We start from the raw sequence: 14214 nt of genomic DNA, 5'->3' as shown, positions 1-14214 counted from the left end.
TGGTGGCACAGGCCCGACACTTAGAAGGTGGAGGCAAGAGGATGAGGAGTTCGAGGCCAGTCCTGGATGTAGGAGGCACCCATCTGAAAAACGAGTGTTGTCTTTTGAGACGTTTCTCTATGTAGCCATGGCTGGCCTCGAACTCACAGAGATCCTCCCCCCTCTGCCTCCCCAAAGCTGGGATTAGAAGCGTGCGCCACCACCGGTGTTTATTATTAAAGTTATCAAATTAGTACCCGAATCAAATTAGCCCGAAGTCACCCGTCCAGGCTCAGAACCAAGGAGTCCCTAGCATTTTGCTAGACACCCCGCCCACAGAGGCGGGATCTAGCGATGTCCGAGCCCTCCCCGGAAGTAGATATCAATGTCTCTGAACCGACTTGCACCGCCGCCGGAAGAGCTAGGTCCGCACATGCGCAGCGCTCCAGGACAGCTGGAACAGGGTGACCCTGAGTGCTTAGACCCTGCAGCGATGCTGAGCAAGTTTCTGGGCCCACGCTATCGGGAACTGGCCAAGAACTGGTGAGGAGGTCGCCCGCCGTCCCACCCGTGTGCCCTGGGGACATAGGGGGGAAACTACTGGGGCAGCGGAAGACTCCAGGACACAGTGCAGGTGGAGGATATGAGGTCCGCCGGAGTTGCTTCGAGCCTCGGTTTTCCCAGCCCGACCTGGGGATCCCTTTGCGGTACGGGTCAGTACCCTGCGCTCCTATGGCTCGGGACTCCGACTTTCAACCTAGCACCTTGCAGCCTTTTGCTGATTTTGGCCTCCGTTCATTCTTTCTTTCGTTTATTTATTTATTTTTGAAACAGTGTTACTGTAACTCAAGTTGGCCTCGAACTCCCAGCCACTCACCACCCCCTGAATGTTCTGTTTGTATGTATGTCTATGTAGCCGCGCTGGCGAGAAGAGGGCATCGGATCCCTGGACCCAGAACTAGCCATAGTTGTGAGCACCTTGCGGGTGCTGGGAATCAAACCTGAGTCCTCTGGATGAAAAGTCATCCTTCCGGTCCCTTTTTTTCTTCTTTAAATTTTAGTTTATTTACACTTATATGTATACGCGTGAGTTTCAGCTCGCCTGCAGCTGGAGACGTGGTTCTTCTGCAAGGCAGTGAGCCCTCCCAACCACTGAACCTCCCAGCCCCCACCTCTTGGCTTTTAATTTTTTAAACTTTTGCAACGGTGGCAATGAGATTCAGGACCATAGTGCTGTTGTCAAGCTCACACCCCAGCCCCTTGAAACGACTGTCATCCAAGAGTGTCGGGCCCCAGCTGTGGCTGAGTGGGTGGATCAGCTGTCCAGCAAGCGCAGAAGGTCTGTGTTCCAACCCCACACTGCACACATAGGAGATGGAGGCAGGGGGATGACGGATTCAAGGCCAACCTTGGATACAAAAGATCCTATCCACAGCAACAAAGGGTGTGCATATAAAAGTTATCCAAGTTAATACTACAGTCCCAAAGTCAGCCTTCCAATGTCTCACGCAATTCTGGGGTCTCAGGGGCCAACCCCAGTACCACAGGCCTGTCCTCCCAGTACTGGGGCTCTGCAGGCAGGAGAACCAGGAATTCATGGCTGTTGTCGGATACATGTGTATTCCAGGCCAGGGAGGGACACACGGAACCCTGTCTCGATAAACAGATGATAGGCAGTTGGTGGATTGACAGGTAGGTAATGGGTGCGTTAATGCCTACAGCAACACCACACCTAACTGTATGGTACTGGTGACCTCAATGGAAGGCAGCACAGATTTTGTGACTGCTACAGGCAGATGTTAGGAATTTTTCCTAACGTGAGTTCTCTGCCAATGCAAATTCCCAATCAAGCCAAATTAAGAAATACCCAGGTTTAATTTAATACCCAGGTTTAATGGGAGTCCTGCGCTCTCGGGGGGGCCCTAAGGGGGAACTGGGAGGCTGCGCCCACCAGGAGGAAGGGAAAGAGACCACATGTTTCTCCTTTGGGAGCTCACACAGTCTGTGGGAGTGGTCCTGAGCTCTGAGGGGTCAGGACCTTGCATGCTGGGATTTGAAGTCCAGACCAATACAGCTCTCAGGGCTGGGGGCTATGCTCCCAACTTAACAGAGGTACCGTTTGTATCTGAAGCTTGGAGGTGACACCTAGGTGTCTTGGTAGGGGACAGGGGAGGGGAGGATTTAGCAGTGTAGCTGGGTGATCTGCATAGTTGAGCTTCACAGGCGATCTCCAAACCATTGGTCCCATTGGGCATAAGCAACTGGACCTGTGTGAACTGGACTCCCAGCAGCCCAGGTCTGTTGTCCAGTACAGAAGGTCTTCTGATGAACCTGCCCCAAATATCCACCTGACCCAGCAAGGGTTCCATAGCCGTCCAGTGCTTAGAACCCAAGTTCTTTTTAATTTGTTTTGTTTGTTTGTTTTGTTTTTATGGTTTCTCTGTATAGCTATAACTTTTGGAGTTTTGGAACCTGCCCTAGAAGACCAGGGCATCCTTGAACTCAGAGATCCACCTGCCTCAGCCTCCCGAGTGCCCTGTAGATGAGCACTGAGAAAGCCCTTGACTGATATCAGCGTGGGGTGTCACGGGAGAAGGGTTCTCGTCTAACTGCCTCTGTCCCTCCAGGATCCCCACTGCCAGCATGTGGGGTGCCATGGGTGCTGTGGGGCTGGTGTGGGCCACAGACTGGCGTTTGATCCTGGACTGGGTACCTTACATCAACGGCAAGTTTAAGAAGGATGATTAGGAAAACCCCGTCATACTCAGGATCTCCCTGGTGAGTCTGAGTGTTGGGCCTGATTGTTGTGGGGTGGGGGTTCTGGGGTAGCCAAGAGGTAGAGCCGGGGATCCCTCAGACCTTCCCACACCTAGGACTCCCTCAGCTGCTGAACTGGCTAGTGGCCTAGCTCGGAGCTGGTGCCCGAGGTTGTCCCTTGCCCCAGGCCTCTTGGGATAGGCTGAGGGTATGCAACATCGAGCCACGGCAAACTGGCTATTTTGCTTATGTTGAAAGTTTGATGCCCACAAGGCAGTCCTGTGTAGACCACTTGTGTTTGTGTGTGTGTGTGTGTGTACGTGTACACTTACATGTGTGCACGCACTGGTATGAAGGCCAGGAGTTGAGATGGGAACCGAACCTGAGCCCGCCACTTTGGCTAGGTTATCTGGCCAACCAGGAGTTCCCCGGAATCTGCTTGTCTGGTGCCATCTCTCTCCCAAGTGCTGGGCTACAGGCGTGCACAGCAGTGCCTGGCTTTCATGAGGGACCAGAGATTCGAACTCAGTTCCTCATTCTTGCATGGCAGACTCCTCTCACTGGGCCATCTCCCTGCCCCTCTACTTTTTCAAACTTTTTTCCCCCGAGACAGGGTTTGGAGCCTGTCCTGGCACCTGCTCTGACTACTTCATTTTTTGCAAGGTGTGTATGTGTGCATGCATGTCCATAGAGACCAGAAGAGGACTCCAGCGCCCCTGGCTTGGAGTCCCTGGTGGTTATGAGCTTCTCTGTGGTGCCGGGAACTGTGTGTCGTCTGTACCTCACTCTCTGATTGGCTATAGCAGCCAGCCATCTGGGTTTTCTGGCCTGTCAAGTCCACATCCTATGGCAGACGCCTTACCTACTGATCACGTCCCTAGTCCTCCTTCCTTACCTTACAGCTCAGTGACACTGTTGGGGTCATTCACAGAGCTCTGGGCCCTGTCAGCTCACCCGATGTCCCCTTCCCCAGGCTCACACCTGCTGTCAGCTCACCCGATGTCCCCTTCCCCAGACTCACACCTGCTGTCAGCTCACCCGATGTCCCCTTCCCCAGACTCACACCTGCTGTCAGCTCACCTGTTGTCATCCCCTTCCCCAGACTCACACCTGCTGTCAGCTCACCTGTTGTCATCCCCTTCCGCAGACTCACACCTGCTGTCAGCTCACCCGATGTCGTCCCCTTCCCCAGGCTCACACCTGCTGTCTTAGGAACAGTTCAGTCTCGTGAAGGATGCTGAGGAAGCTGGACATGGCCAAGTCCCGCAGCTCCCGGGGAGCCTCTGCGCAGATGGACACTTGGGCTGCCTTGATGGGTGTACATTAAACCTTGTTCTCACACCTCTGATGCTCGGTCTTCTCATGCCCTCTGCCTGGTTCCCCCTCGTCCTCAAGGCTTCCCCACCTCAAGGGTCTTTTCAGCACCCAACGTTTAGAGAGCTGGGAGAGTCTTCACTGGCGAGCAGAAATCCTACCACACTTAAGGAGCTTCTAGATGGAAAAGCACAGTTTGTTCTCCGGGGCTGCCCAACAAGTCACTCTCCATTTTAATGGCTTTTAAATTAGTGTTCAGGGCCCCTGTGGCCACCATACCCAGCATAGCAGGGCTTCTTCCTTCAGGTTTAGTTTGCTTTTGAAACAGGGTCTTAGGTAGCCTAGGCTGGCCCCAAACTCAATATGTACCCAAGGCTGACCTTAAACTTACCTGACTGTCTCCACTTTACAAGTGCGGGGATGACAGGTGTGACCGCCATGCCTGCGTTTGGGGGGGGGGAGAATGGCCCCCAGGGCTTCCTGTATGGTAACACAGAGCTGAACCAAGGACGCTCCAGTCCTGGCACGATGGTACACATTTTCACCTAAGTATTTTATTTCCTGTGGGTTCCGGATAGAGTGGGCTGTCTGCTGACTTTGTCTCAGAGTCCTGAGTACAGTGCACCCACCTGTCTGATACATGGAGAGGCCAGCCTGTGCTACTTGAGACCTGGTCTCAAAAAAGGTGGGTGGTAAAGAGCACTTGTTCTTGTGGGACACCCAGCTCCTATTCTCAGCACTTCACGGTGCTCCAGGCTCAGGAGCCCCCTGCCCCCCTGGCCTCTGAGCACCAGACACACATGATGCACAGACGAACATGTAGGCAGAATATCCATACACATAAATCTTTAATAAAAACAACCCACCTAGGCCTGGCATCCCAGCTGTGCAGGATGCTCAAGCAGGGGGACTGGAGTCAGCTTGAGTGACCTTTGACTTCAGGGGTGGTCAAGCTGTGTCTTCCATGCTTGGAAGGCTGAGGTACGATGGGGGGAGTGAGAGCCTGTCCCAGACCTGTGAAAGTGGTGGCACACACCTGCCATCCCAAGGTCTGTATGGTTGGAAACGCCCTGGGCTACATATTATTAGTTTAAAAAAAAAATGCAGGAGGCAGTAACCTGCTTGCCATGCAAACAGGAGAACATTGTCAGCACCCACAGAAAGCCCAGCAGGGAACCTCCCTGGCCAGCCAGTTTAGGCAACGGTGAGCTACAGATTGAGAGACTTGCCTGGGAAAATCAGATGTTTCTGGACAGGCAAAGTACAATTATTTTATTTTTTTTGGTTTTTCGAGACAGGGTTTCTCTGTGGTTTTGGAGCCTGTCCTGGAACTAGCTCTTGTGGACCAGGCTGGTCTTGAACTCACACACAGATATCCGCCTGCCTCTGCCTCCCAAGTGCTGGGATTAAAGGCGTGCGCCACCACCGCCCGGCTAGTACAATTATTTTTTGAGACAGGGTCTATCTGTCCTGGAACTCACTATGTAGGCCAGGCTAGCCTCAGACTCGCACTGATCGGCCTGACCCTGTTTCCCAAGGGCTGGGATTAAAAGGTGTTCGCTAGCACCGCCCGGCAAGAATAAACTTAAAAAACAGTTTTTGGAGCCGGGTGTGGTGGTGCTCGCCTGTCAAACAGTGTAGAGGCTGGGGCAGGAGCCGCAAGGTAAGCAGGACTGGATTGGAGTTGCACCAGATCACAGCCACAAAGGCCAGGAGACAGATGGGAGTCCCGCCAAAAGCACACTGCGCAGGTGCAGGCGAGCGCGACCCCAGGACAACCCGCCTGGCGGAAACGGTTGCAGCACGGTAGGGACCAGGTGCAGGACGCCTAAGGCGTTCAGAGCGCAAGCGCGGGCACGGTCCCGCCTTCGTCACGCTGATTGGCTGTCCCCGCCGATTGGTCTAGCCGCCACGGGGCGTGTCCTGCCAATGCGGCTGGGCGGGGCCCGAGGGCAGCTCGGCGCGGAGGCGCCCGGGCTGATCCCATTGGCCTCACCGCCGCGGGGCGGGCCTTGCGAGCGCGTGGGGGAGGGGCCGAGGCTGCGGCTGCGCAGACGCGCCCCACGCGCGGGCGGGTGGGCGGAGCGGCCCCCCTAGCGGGGGCTGGGAAGCACGAGGAGGGGGCCGAGCGGGTGGTAAAGCCGGCGCGCGCCCGGCTGGGGGCGGAGGGCGGAGGCCCGCGGGTCGGAACAGCCGCGGCGAGCGGCGGTGCCGGCGGAGGGAACTGAGGCGGCGACGAGCCTGGGGGTCGCGACTTGCAGCGGCGGCGGCATCGGCGACGGCGGGCCCGGAGGCGGGCGGAGAGCCGGGGCGCGATGGAGCGGAAGAGGTGGGAGTGCCCGGCGCTCCCGCAGGGCTGGGAAAGGGAAGAAGTGCCCAGGAGGTCGGGGCTGTCGGCCGGCCACAGGGATGTCTTTTACTATAGGTGAATGAGCGCGCCGGCCGCGCAGGGCCCCAACGGGCGCCTCCCAGCGGCCTCTGCGGCGGCCTGGGCGCCCCTACTGCGGGCCGCGGTCTGGGCCGGGCGACGTGCGTGCGAGAGTGCGTCCTACGTGGTAGATGTGCCCAGTGCGCACGCGCCAGCCTGGGCTCGCCGCTCAGTGCGCGTGCGCCCGACCCAGCGCCTGCCCTGCTGCTCGTGAGGGCCTCTCCGCGCCGCTCGTGTGCGCCACGCGGGGCTTTCGCTGACCCAGTACGCGTGCGCGCCGCCCGCGACTGCAGCCTCGCGGCTTCGCGCCCTCCTGTGGCGCGAGCTTTTGTCCTCTGAGGAGTTCGGGACCGTGCTCGCCGGGCTAGGGGCGCCCAGCCCGGGCCAGACGCCGCTGGGAAGCAGGGGTGGGAGGGGGCTGGGCTGACCCTTTGACCCTTGAGGGGAATTCGCGGGGACCTTAGCGGGGTTCCGGGGAGCAGGGCGAACTGCTCCAGGTGGCCTGATTCCCCTCAGCTATGTATTTTTGCCTTTTTCTTTCTAAATGCCATTTTTGTGGTTCTTCTAAAGCCGTCTCTTTACTCGTTCCCCCAGAAGTGACATCTGCCATAGTGACTTCTGAGTACTGTGAACATTTAGCCTTTGTTGCTTTTGTGTCCAAGACTTTTTTTTTTTTTTTTGATGCAGTGTCTAGGTAGTAGTCTACGGAAACCAGGCTGCCTTGCAACACTCAAGGAGGGCAATGCCAGTTGTCCCAATTGCAGCCGGGCAGCCTGCACCTGCTGTTTTCTTCCCACGGCGCTTTTTTTTTTTTTTTGTGCGGTAGTGGGCATAGAACCCTGGGCCTCGGGCATGCAACTGGCCCCTTCCCCCATTTCAGTCAGGATTGCATGGGTGCTTTGTGCGGAGACTCAGCTGGCCCCTTGCTCTTGTACAGTCACGGGTTTAGGTAATAGATAAGGTTGAAGCCAGAACCAACTCAGGTTCCCTTTGGGTTGAAATGAAGAAGGCCCTTGGTTCACAAAGGTCTGAGGGGGGCTGCAAATAGTGTCTCCAGGTCACATTTGCATGCAGCCCCGCCCCCTTCTCCCTGACTTGCCCAGCCTTGTTGGAGCTTCCTAAATCTTGTTAACCCCGGGGGTTCTGTCTTCTGGAGTCCTTCAAGCCACGATCTCAAGTCTGCTACCTTCTTCCTGGAGCACTCAAAATTTTCCTCAGCCTGCAGCCGGCCTTGCTTCTAGAGAGCTGAGCTGTCACCACCTCTGTCTAAAGCACAGAGTGGTGAGAAACATAACTGGTACTTGTTGGGGCCTGTGGCCCTCCACTTTTGGGAGGTGGTCCAAAGCCACCTTGTCCCTAGGCTGTAGTTATCCTCCTTGTCTCATCCTCCTTTGCCCCAGGATAGCTACAAATGTCATCCAACTCATTTGTGCATAACATCATCACTGTCACGATTCTGCCCCGTTCCTCACACATAGCCAGACAGCATGTGAACTCTTAGGCCTGGTTTTACTGCAGGTCCACACTGCCTGCTAAGGGCAAGCTCGAGCTGCCCGGTCGGTGGGTTCAGTACATTTTCCCTCGGTAAGCTCTCAATAGACTTCTGTGTTGGGATCTGCAGAGCCACACTCAGAGAGGAACAGTGTGTTACCAGGGCGTACCCACATGGGAGGTCGCTGCCACAGCCATACTGACTTGAGTTTCTTTTGTATTTTTGAGACAGGATCTTGCTGTGTAGCTCAGACTGGCCTGGAACTTGGGGACCCTCCTTCCTCAGCCTCAAATGAGAGGCATGTGCCACCCTGCCTGGTTTGTTGATATGTTTTGACCTGTATGCCAGATTCGCTCATTAAGAGGCAGTGGGCTTTTAGCATGCTCAGACAGGTGGGGTCACCATCAAATATGATTGTGGAACATTTATCATTTTAAAATGAGTGCAGCCGGGCGGTGGTGGCGCACGCCTTTAATCCCAGCACTCGGGAGGCAGAGACAGGCGGATCTCTGTGAGTTCGAGGCCAGCCTGGACTACAAGAGCTAGTTCCAGGACAGGAACCAAAAGCTACGGAGAAACCCTGTCTCGAAAAATCCAAAAAAAAAAAATGAGTGCAGTCAGGATCAGGAAGCCTTTGCCTTACACTACCCCGTGCTCCCTCCCACCCCTTAAGCAGCTGCCAATCAAAGTCCTGAGCCTGGCTAGGGTCCACAAGGTTGGATCTGAAGCTTGGGACATTATGTGGGCTCAGTGCTAGCTAACCCAGTGGTTTTGGGATTCCAGGCAGTATGGGCTAGGATGCCTCATGCTGGGATTTGCAGACTGGTGACATGCCAAGCCGCTGGCCAGCTGTTGCTGCGATTTCCTCACACTGGGGAATCTCTCCTGGCACGATTCCGAGGGCTCTAGGATCCTGAGTATACCTGGGGCATTGTCTGGGCAGGACAGTCACATGCATGAGGTTCCCAGCAGACAACACTATCTGAGCTATAAAGAGTTACAGTGAAATGTAGCAACTGCCTGAGTGCCAGGCAGTCCTACCAGAGGCTCCCTGTGCCTGCAGAGGCTACCTGCAGCTGCGGGGCTGAGACTGGTTGGATTCAGAGCTGCGCACACGCTAGTGCACTAGTGCATGCTCACCACTGTGCCACAGCCAGCCTGTCACCATTCCTGACTTTACTGATAACAAAGATTATGCAACTGTAAAACCAATCCCAGAACATTTCCAGCCCTAACAAATCTACTTGTTCTGGAACGTTCCCTATCCATGGGGTCCCCCACATGGTGTAGCCTTTTATGCCTGAGTATGATGTCCTCAGGGCTCCTGCATATTGTATGTCAAAGCTTTGCTCCTTTTGCTGACTGAGTAATGCTCCAGCGTGCAGTGAGCTATGCATCTGCACAGGCTGCCCCCATCTTCTGACTCTGTGAGTGTTTAGCACGGGGTTGGGTGGGATCCAATTTCCAGAAGACACAGAATTTAGCTGGGACAGTTAGGGGTTGTCAGACCTACCCCTGTCCAGTGTGCTTGGGCTCAAGAGAACATGCCCGTTACACGCGTGCCATTCCCACACTTGGGAGTTGAAGGCAGCAAGTTCAAGGCTAGTCTGAAGTATGTAAGACCTTGTCTTAAAGCCGGACGGTGGTGGCGCACGCCTTTAATCCCAGCACTTGGGAGGCAGAAGCAGGCGGATCTCTGTGAGTTCGAGACCAGCCTGGTCTACAAGAGCTAGTTCCAGGACAGGCTCCAAAACCACAGAGAAACCCTGTCTCGAAAAACCAAAAAAAAAAAAGACCCTGTCTTAAAACCAATCAAAAAAAGCTGGGGTTCACTCAGTGTAGTTCTGAAGTCGTGGGTCCTACCTTCAGCAACAGGCGATGGCCACTTAGGAGCTGGAAGCAGCAGGATCAGGAATTCTTGGCTATATAGTGAGTTTTGAGGCCAGCCTGGGCTACATGAGACCTGTCCCCAAAATAAGCAAATAAATGCAACCCTGTATTGGTGATTTCTGGGGAGCAAGAACTGGTTTCTGGCCTAGGCAGCTCCAAGCCCTCATAGGCCCGTTTGGGCTTTATCACTTGTATTAGCTCAAGGCCCAACTTTTTAGGGCTGTTCTTACTGCTTGCTTTCCTCAAGACCTCTTGAAACCCTGAAGCATGGTGAACACTCCCTCCCAAGGGTGGTGGGTAGAGGGTGGGTCCTGCTCGGACTGATCAACCTCCCTCCCGCAGCCCCAGCGGGAAGAAGTTCCGCAGCAAGCCACAGCTGGCTCGCTATCTGGGCGGCTCCATGGACCTCAGCACCTTCGACTTCCGCACGGGAAAAATGCTGATGAATAAGATGAATAAGAGCCGCCAGCGCGTGCGCTACGACTCCTCCAACCAGGTCAAGGTGAGGACGGTGACGTCATCAGGGGGCGGGCCCCCCGGAAAGCCACCATCGCCGTCGAGTCAGTACCTCCACTGGCAGTAGCATGGCGCGCATTTGGTTTGGTGGGTGGGAGATCTGCCCGCCTGATCGCCCACCTAACACCATTCAGGCTCTGGCTAAACGCCTCCCTGCCCCCTCCAACCCTCCATGGACCCTGGTCGGAGCGGCCCGCTGCAGAGTCTTCTCCCCCCAGGGCAAGCCTGACCTGAACACCGCACTGCCTGTACGGCAGACTGCATCCATCTTCAAGCAACCGGTGACAAAGATCACCAACCACCCCAGCAACAAGGTGAAGAGCGACCCACAGAAGGCGGTGGACCAGCCGAGGCAGGTGAGGCTCACCCTTGTAGGAAACCTCGAGTTTTCGTACTAAAGCTCCTCCTTTAGGGGTGGAGGGAGCCAATGATGAGCGAGATAGTCAAGCGCCCTGCCCCAGAGCTGCAACCCCGGCTTCTAAATCGTTGTATTTACTCTTTAGGGAGAACCACAGGCTAGGCATGGTGGCCCACACCCTTAGCCCAACACTTGAGAGTCTGTACATTTTAGGGCCGGCAAGAAAGCCTCTTTAAAAAAAAGACAAAACAAAACAGCGTAATAAAAGCCACGGCTTCTCTCTGTTTTTCAGGCCTATTTGTAAACACCTCTAGGGCCCCTGAAGGCTGGTCTGGATGGGTGGGGTCACAGGCAGGGCTCCGCCTACCTCTGCTTCCAGTAACCTTGCCTCTCTCCCTAAAGCTGTTCTGGGAGAAGAAACTGAGTGGCTTGAGCGCCTTTGACATCGCGGAGGAGCTTGTCAGAACCATGGACCTGCCCAAGGGCCTGCAGGGTAAGCTGGGGCGGGTAGCCGCTGCCCTCTGGACGTTGATAAAATGGGTGGGTGCCCTGGTAAGGTTTTTTGTTTTGTTTTTTTAAAGATTGTGTGTGTGTGCGCGCGTGAGTGCCTGTGCGGGTTTATTTGCACCATATGCATGCATGTGATAACGGAGGCCTGAAGGCATCAGATACCCAGCGACTGGAGATAGTGTGTTGTGAGCACTGATGTGGGTGCTGCAAAGTACTCCTGGGTCCTCTGGAATAATAATAGTAAGCACTGTGTGCTAGCCATCCCTCTAGACTCTGGGACCCTGGCATGTCTCAGGCTCAGAAGCCTTTGCCTGGGGATACAGGCTTTGGTGGGGCCTCTGGATTGCCTTCTTGTCTTCTGACAGAGGCTAGCCTGTGAGGTGATCCTGCCCACACTATCCTTCCGCAGGGGTGGGCCCGGGCTGCACAGATGAAACGCTGCTGTCCGCCATCGCCAGTGCGCTGCACACCAGCACCCTACCCATCACAGGCCAGCTCTCTGCAGCCGTGGAGAAGAATCCTGGTGTGTGGCTGAACACTGCGCAGCCACTGTGCAAAGCTTTCATGGTGACTGATGACGACATCAGGTAACTGGTGGCCCTTACACCACCACCCCCAATTTTCACAGTTAGTCATGGCGGGGATGCAGGGCAGACCAGCAACTTCCTGGGTTCTCAGGAATGTGCTAGAATGGCTGGGGTCAGGTGGGACCGGGGTAAGACAGTGAGGTTTAATCTTGGCTCAGTAACCATGACTACCACAGGCCTGGGAGAATCAAGAATCTGACAAGCTGGGCGGGGTGGGGCTGGGCCTGAGTACAACCCTCAGGAAGGGTCCGAGGCTTGGCTGGTAATGGCCAGGGAAGTGGAGGACTTTACGTGGCTTTGATCCCCTGGAACAGGACTTCTGGACAAGAGGCCCTGGACCTTGAAGAGCTGGCCTGGGTTTCCTGCCTCACACCAGGGTGGGTCAGGACAGACATGACCCTGTGGAACTAGATTTGGGTCCCATAGTGGCTCCAAGGTCCAGCACTTGCTGCTCTGTGTGGACGTGGGCCTACAGCTGACTGTAGCCTGTGGCTTCCATATAGCTTGGATGTGAGAAGCTGAAAATGTTAGAGCAGCCGTGGCTTGAGCTGATGGGGAAGCTGTGTGGAGTTTCTGGCAGGGTTGGTGGCGGCACGCCCATGCCCGTGTGTCCCCAGGAAGCAGGAGGAGCTGGTGCAGCAAGTGCGCAAACGCCTGGAGGAGGCGCTGATGGCCGACATGCTGGCCCACGTGGAGGAGCTGGCCCGTGACGGGGACGCACCACTGGACAAGGCCTGCACTGAGGACGACGAAGATGAAGATGAGGAAGATGACGAACCAGAACCTGAGCGTGTCTAGCGCAGGTGGTGCAGGACGGGGTGATAGGGTGCCGGCCCTGTTCCCTAGTCAGGCTGCTAATGACTTCCCTTCTGCTGTTTCCAGATGTCCCGGCCAAGTTCAGGTCGCAGACTTCCCTCAGCCTTGCCTGGACCTGGTGGAGGCCAAGCCAGCAGGCAACAAACCTCCATCTTCTTCCCAGGGCCTTTTCCAGCTGCCGGGTCTCAGTGCAGGGAGCCCCCTGTGGGGCTTGGACTCATTTGCCCCTGTGCTTCCTGGCGAGAAACCCCACACTGAAAACTGAAGGTCGGAGCCCCACTTGGGAGGTGGCCTCATCGTTACCTTCCTGCGGCCTCACCATAGGAACAGGCCCTGCTTGGCACCAAGGACACCAAGGAGCTACAAGCTTTGTTGGGCACTGGAGGGAGGTTTTGGTTCCTGCCTTTCAATGTCGGATCAGGGTCTAGGCTGCTGCCAGTCTTGGATTGCTCAGCCTCCCCGAGCTGAGGGCCAGCAAGCAGCCAGGAACTCGGTTTCCTTCAATAAACCTATGGTAGGAACTTCTCAGCCTCTGACCTCTCACTCCATGAGCCACAGCTCCAACGAGGGTGCCTGGTGAGCCCACAGTGCCCGCTGCTGAAGCCATGGGACTCGTCTGCTTCTGAGCCTGTGGGTTCACCCATCAGACCCTTCAGCAATTCTGCAGAGCACACCAGGGTCTCCTCCGAGCTGGACAGCGTCCAAGGCTAAGAGCTGGTGCCTCTGCCTGTCCTCATCCACAAGGACCACCCTTCCTGTCACTGGGTTATACCAGGGCAGCCTCCTCCAACAACCACTGCGGTGTCCGACGGAGGTCTGACAAGGGCGTTGGTCCCCTGGAAATGGAATTACATGCAGCTGTGAGCTGCTATGTGGGTGCTGGGAACTGGACCTCAGTCCTCTGCAAGAGTAGTAAGCACTCTTACGCAGCAGTCTCCTCTCCAGCCACTCATACCATTGCTCTCTAGCTCAGCTCGGGGTTGAGGCTGGAGCTGCTGACCAGGGATCCGCCTCCCTCCCGGTGCTGGGATTACAAACACACTGGTAATTTGAAGTCACTTTTGTGTTGTCTCCTCAGTCCCTCTCCCCTAATCTCTTGATTGAGGCGACCCTGGACTCCTGGCATTGTGACACTCTGACTCTTCAGGCTCTCCCCCCACTGCTCACCTCCCTTCCCAGAATTCTTTCCTCCGTGCTCCATCAGCCCAGATCCAAAGCCCTGGGGGGAGGGCAGAGGTGACCCGCTTGACTGCCAGCATCCCAACGCAGCCTCTGGCTTTGAACACCTGCCAAAGCTGCTGGAAGTTTCTGCCGAGTGAAGAAGCTACAAGGCCAGTAGCTGAGCCCTGGGCGGGGGTGGGGATACACATCAGAGTTAGGAAAAAAAACTTAGTGCTTTTCCCCCAAGGCAGGGTTTCTCTGTGTAGCCTAGGCTGTCCTGGAACTCACAGAGACCCACCTCCCTCTGCCTCCCGCCTCCCGAGTTTGAGTGCTGGGATTAGAGGTGTGCACCACCACTGCAGCCCAACTTTGATTTCTTAATGTTATTGTTGTTATTTTTAAATAG

The 14214-nt window shown here is 55.7% G+C and overlaps 2 protein-coding genes across 8 annotated transcripts; both read left to right on the top strand.

Moving 5' to 3' along the window:
* Nucleotides 1–374: 374 nt before the first annotated feature.
* Nucleotides 375–4077, top strand: LOC121459229 (cytochrome b-c1 complex subunit 10). 4 transcript variants are annotated; one of them, XR_005975944.1, is made up of 4 exons: nucleotides 375–522; nucleotides 2607–2757; nucleotides 3350–3399; nucleotides 3929–4077. XR_005975944.1 is itself a non-coding variant. In XM_041668753.1 (3 exons), the coding sequence occupies exons 1-2, from the start codon at nucleotides 413–415 to the stop codon at nucleotides 2725–2727; spliced, it is 231 nt and encodes a 76-aa protein (XP_041524687.1). In that variant the 5' UTR covers nucleotides 375–412; the 3' UTR covers nucleotides 2728–2757; nucleotides 3929–4077. The 4 variants fall into 4 exon arrangements, 3 of the variants coding, with proteins under 3 accessions (XP_041524687.1, XP_041524688.1, XP_041524689.1); XM_041668753.1 differs by lacking the exon at nucleotides 3350–3399; XM_041668754.1 differs by lacking the exon at nucleotides 3350–3399 and having other exon boundaries at nucleotides 3884–4077.
* A 2043-nt stretch (nucleotides 4078–6120) lies between these two features.
* On the top strand, nucleotides 6121–13168 carry Mbd3 (methyl-CpG binding domain protein 3). Of its 4 annotated transcripts, none has more exons than XM_041669196.1 (7): nucleotides 6121–6379; nucleotides 10203–10362; nucleotides 10595–10732; nucleotides 11137–11227; nucleotides 11654–11831; nucleotides 12449–12634; nucleotides 12714–13168. In XM_041669196.1, exons 1-6 carry the CDS (start codon nucleotides 6366–6368, stop codon nucleotides 12627–12629), a joined length of 762 nt encoding a protein of 253 aa, XP_041525130.1. In that variant the 5' UTR covers nucleotides 6121–6365; the 3' UTR covers nucleotides 12630–12634; nucleotides 12714–13168. The 4 variants fall into 4 exon arrangements, with proteins under 4 accessions (XP_041525130.1, XP_041525128.1, XP_041525127.1 ...); XM_041669194.1 differs by having other exon boundaries at nucleotides 10511–10732; XM_041669193.1 differs by having other exon boundaries at nucleotides 6121–6475.
* The last annotated feature ends 1046 nt before the right edge of the window (nucleotides 13169–14214 follow it).

The sequence above is a fragment of the Microtus oregoni genome, unplaced genomic scaffold (assembly GCF_018167655.1).
Source record: "Microtus oregoni isolate MIOR12 unplaced genomic scaffold, Mior012 000019F_ref0000042, whole genome shotgun sequence".
In the NCBI taxonomy this organism is placed as follows: Eukaryota; Metazoa; Chordata; class Mammalia; order Rodentia; family Cricetidae; genus Microtus; species Microtus oregoni.
This window is presented reverse-complemented; position numbering and strand designations above follow the sequence as displayed.

What these genes read in the sequence shown, in the direction of transcription:
- LOC121459229 (XM_041668753.1), top strand. Translation starts at nt 413, where the DNA reads ATGCGCAGCGCTCCAGGACAGCTGGAACAGGGTGACCCTGAGTGCTTA. An exon ending in CGGGAACTGGCCAAGAACTG is followed by an intron (nt 523 to 2,606) that starts GTGAGGAGGTCG and finishes CTGTCCCTCCAG; the next exon opens with GATCCCCACTGCCAGCATGT.
- Mbd3 (XM_041669192.1), top strand. Translation starts at nt 6,366, where the DNA reads ATGGAGCGGAAGAGGTGGGAGTGCCCGGCGCTCCCGCAGGGCTGGGAA. An exon ending in AGGGATGTCTTTTACTATAG is followed by an intron (nt 6,476 to 10,202) that starts GTGAATGAGCGC and finishes TCCCTCCCGCAG; the next exon opens with CCCCAGCGGGAAGAAGTTCC. An exon ending in CCTGCCCAAGGGCCTGCAGG is followed by an intron (nt 11,228 to 11,653) that starts GTAAGCTGGGGC and finishes ATCCTTCCGCAG; the next exon opens with GGGTGGGCCCGGGCTGCACA.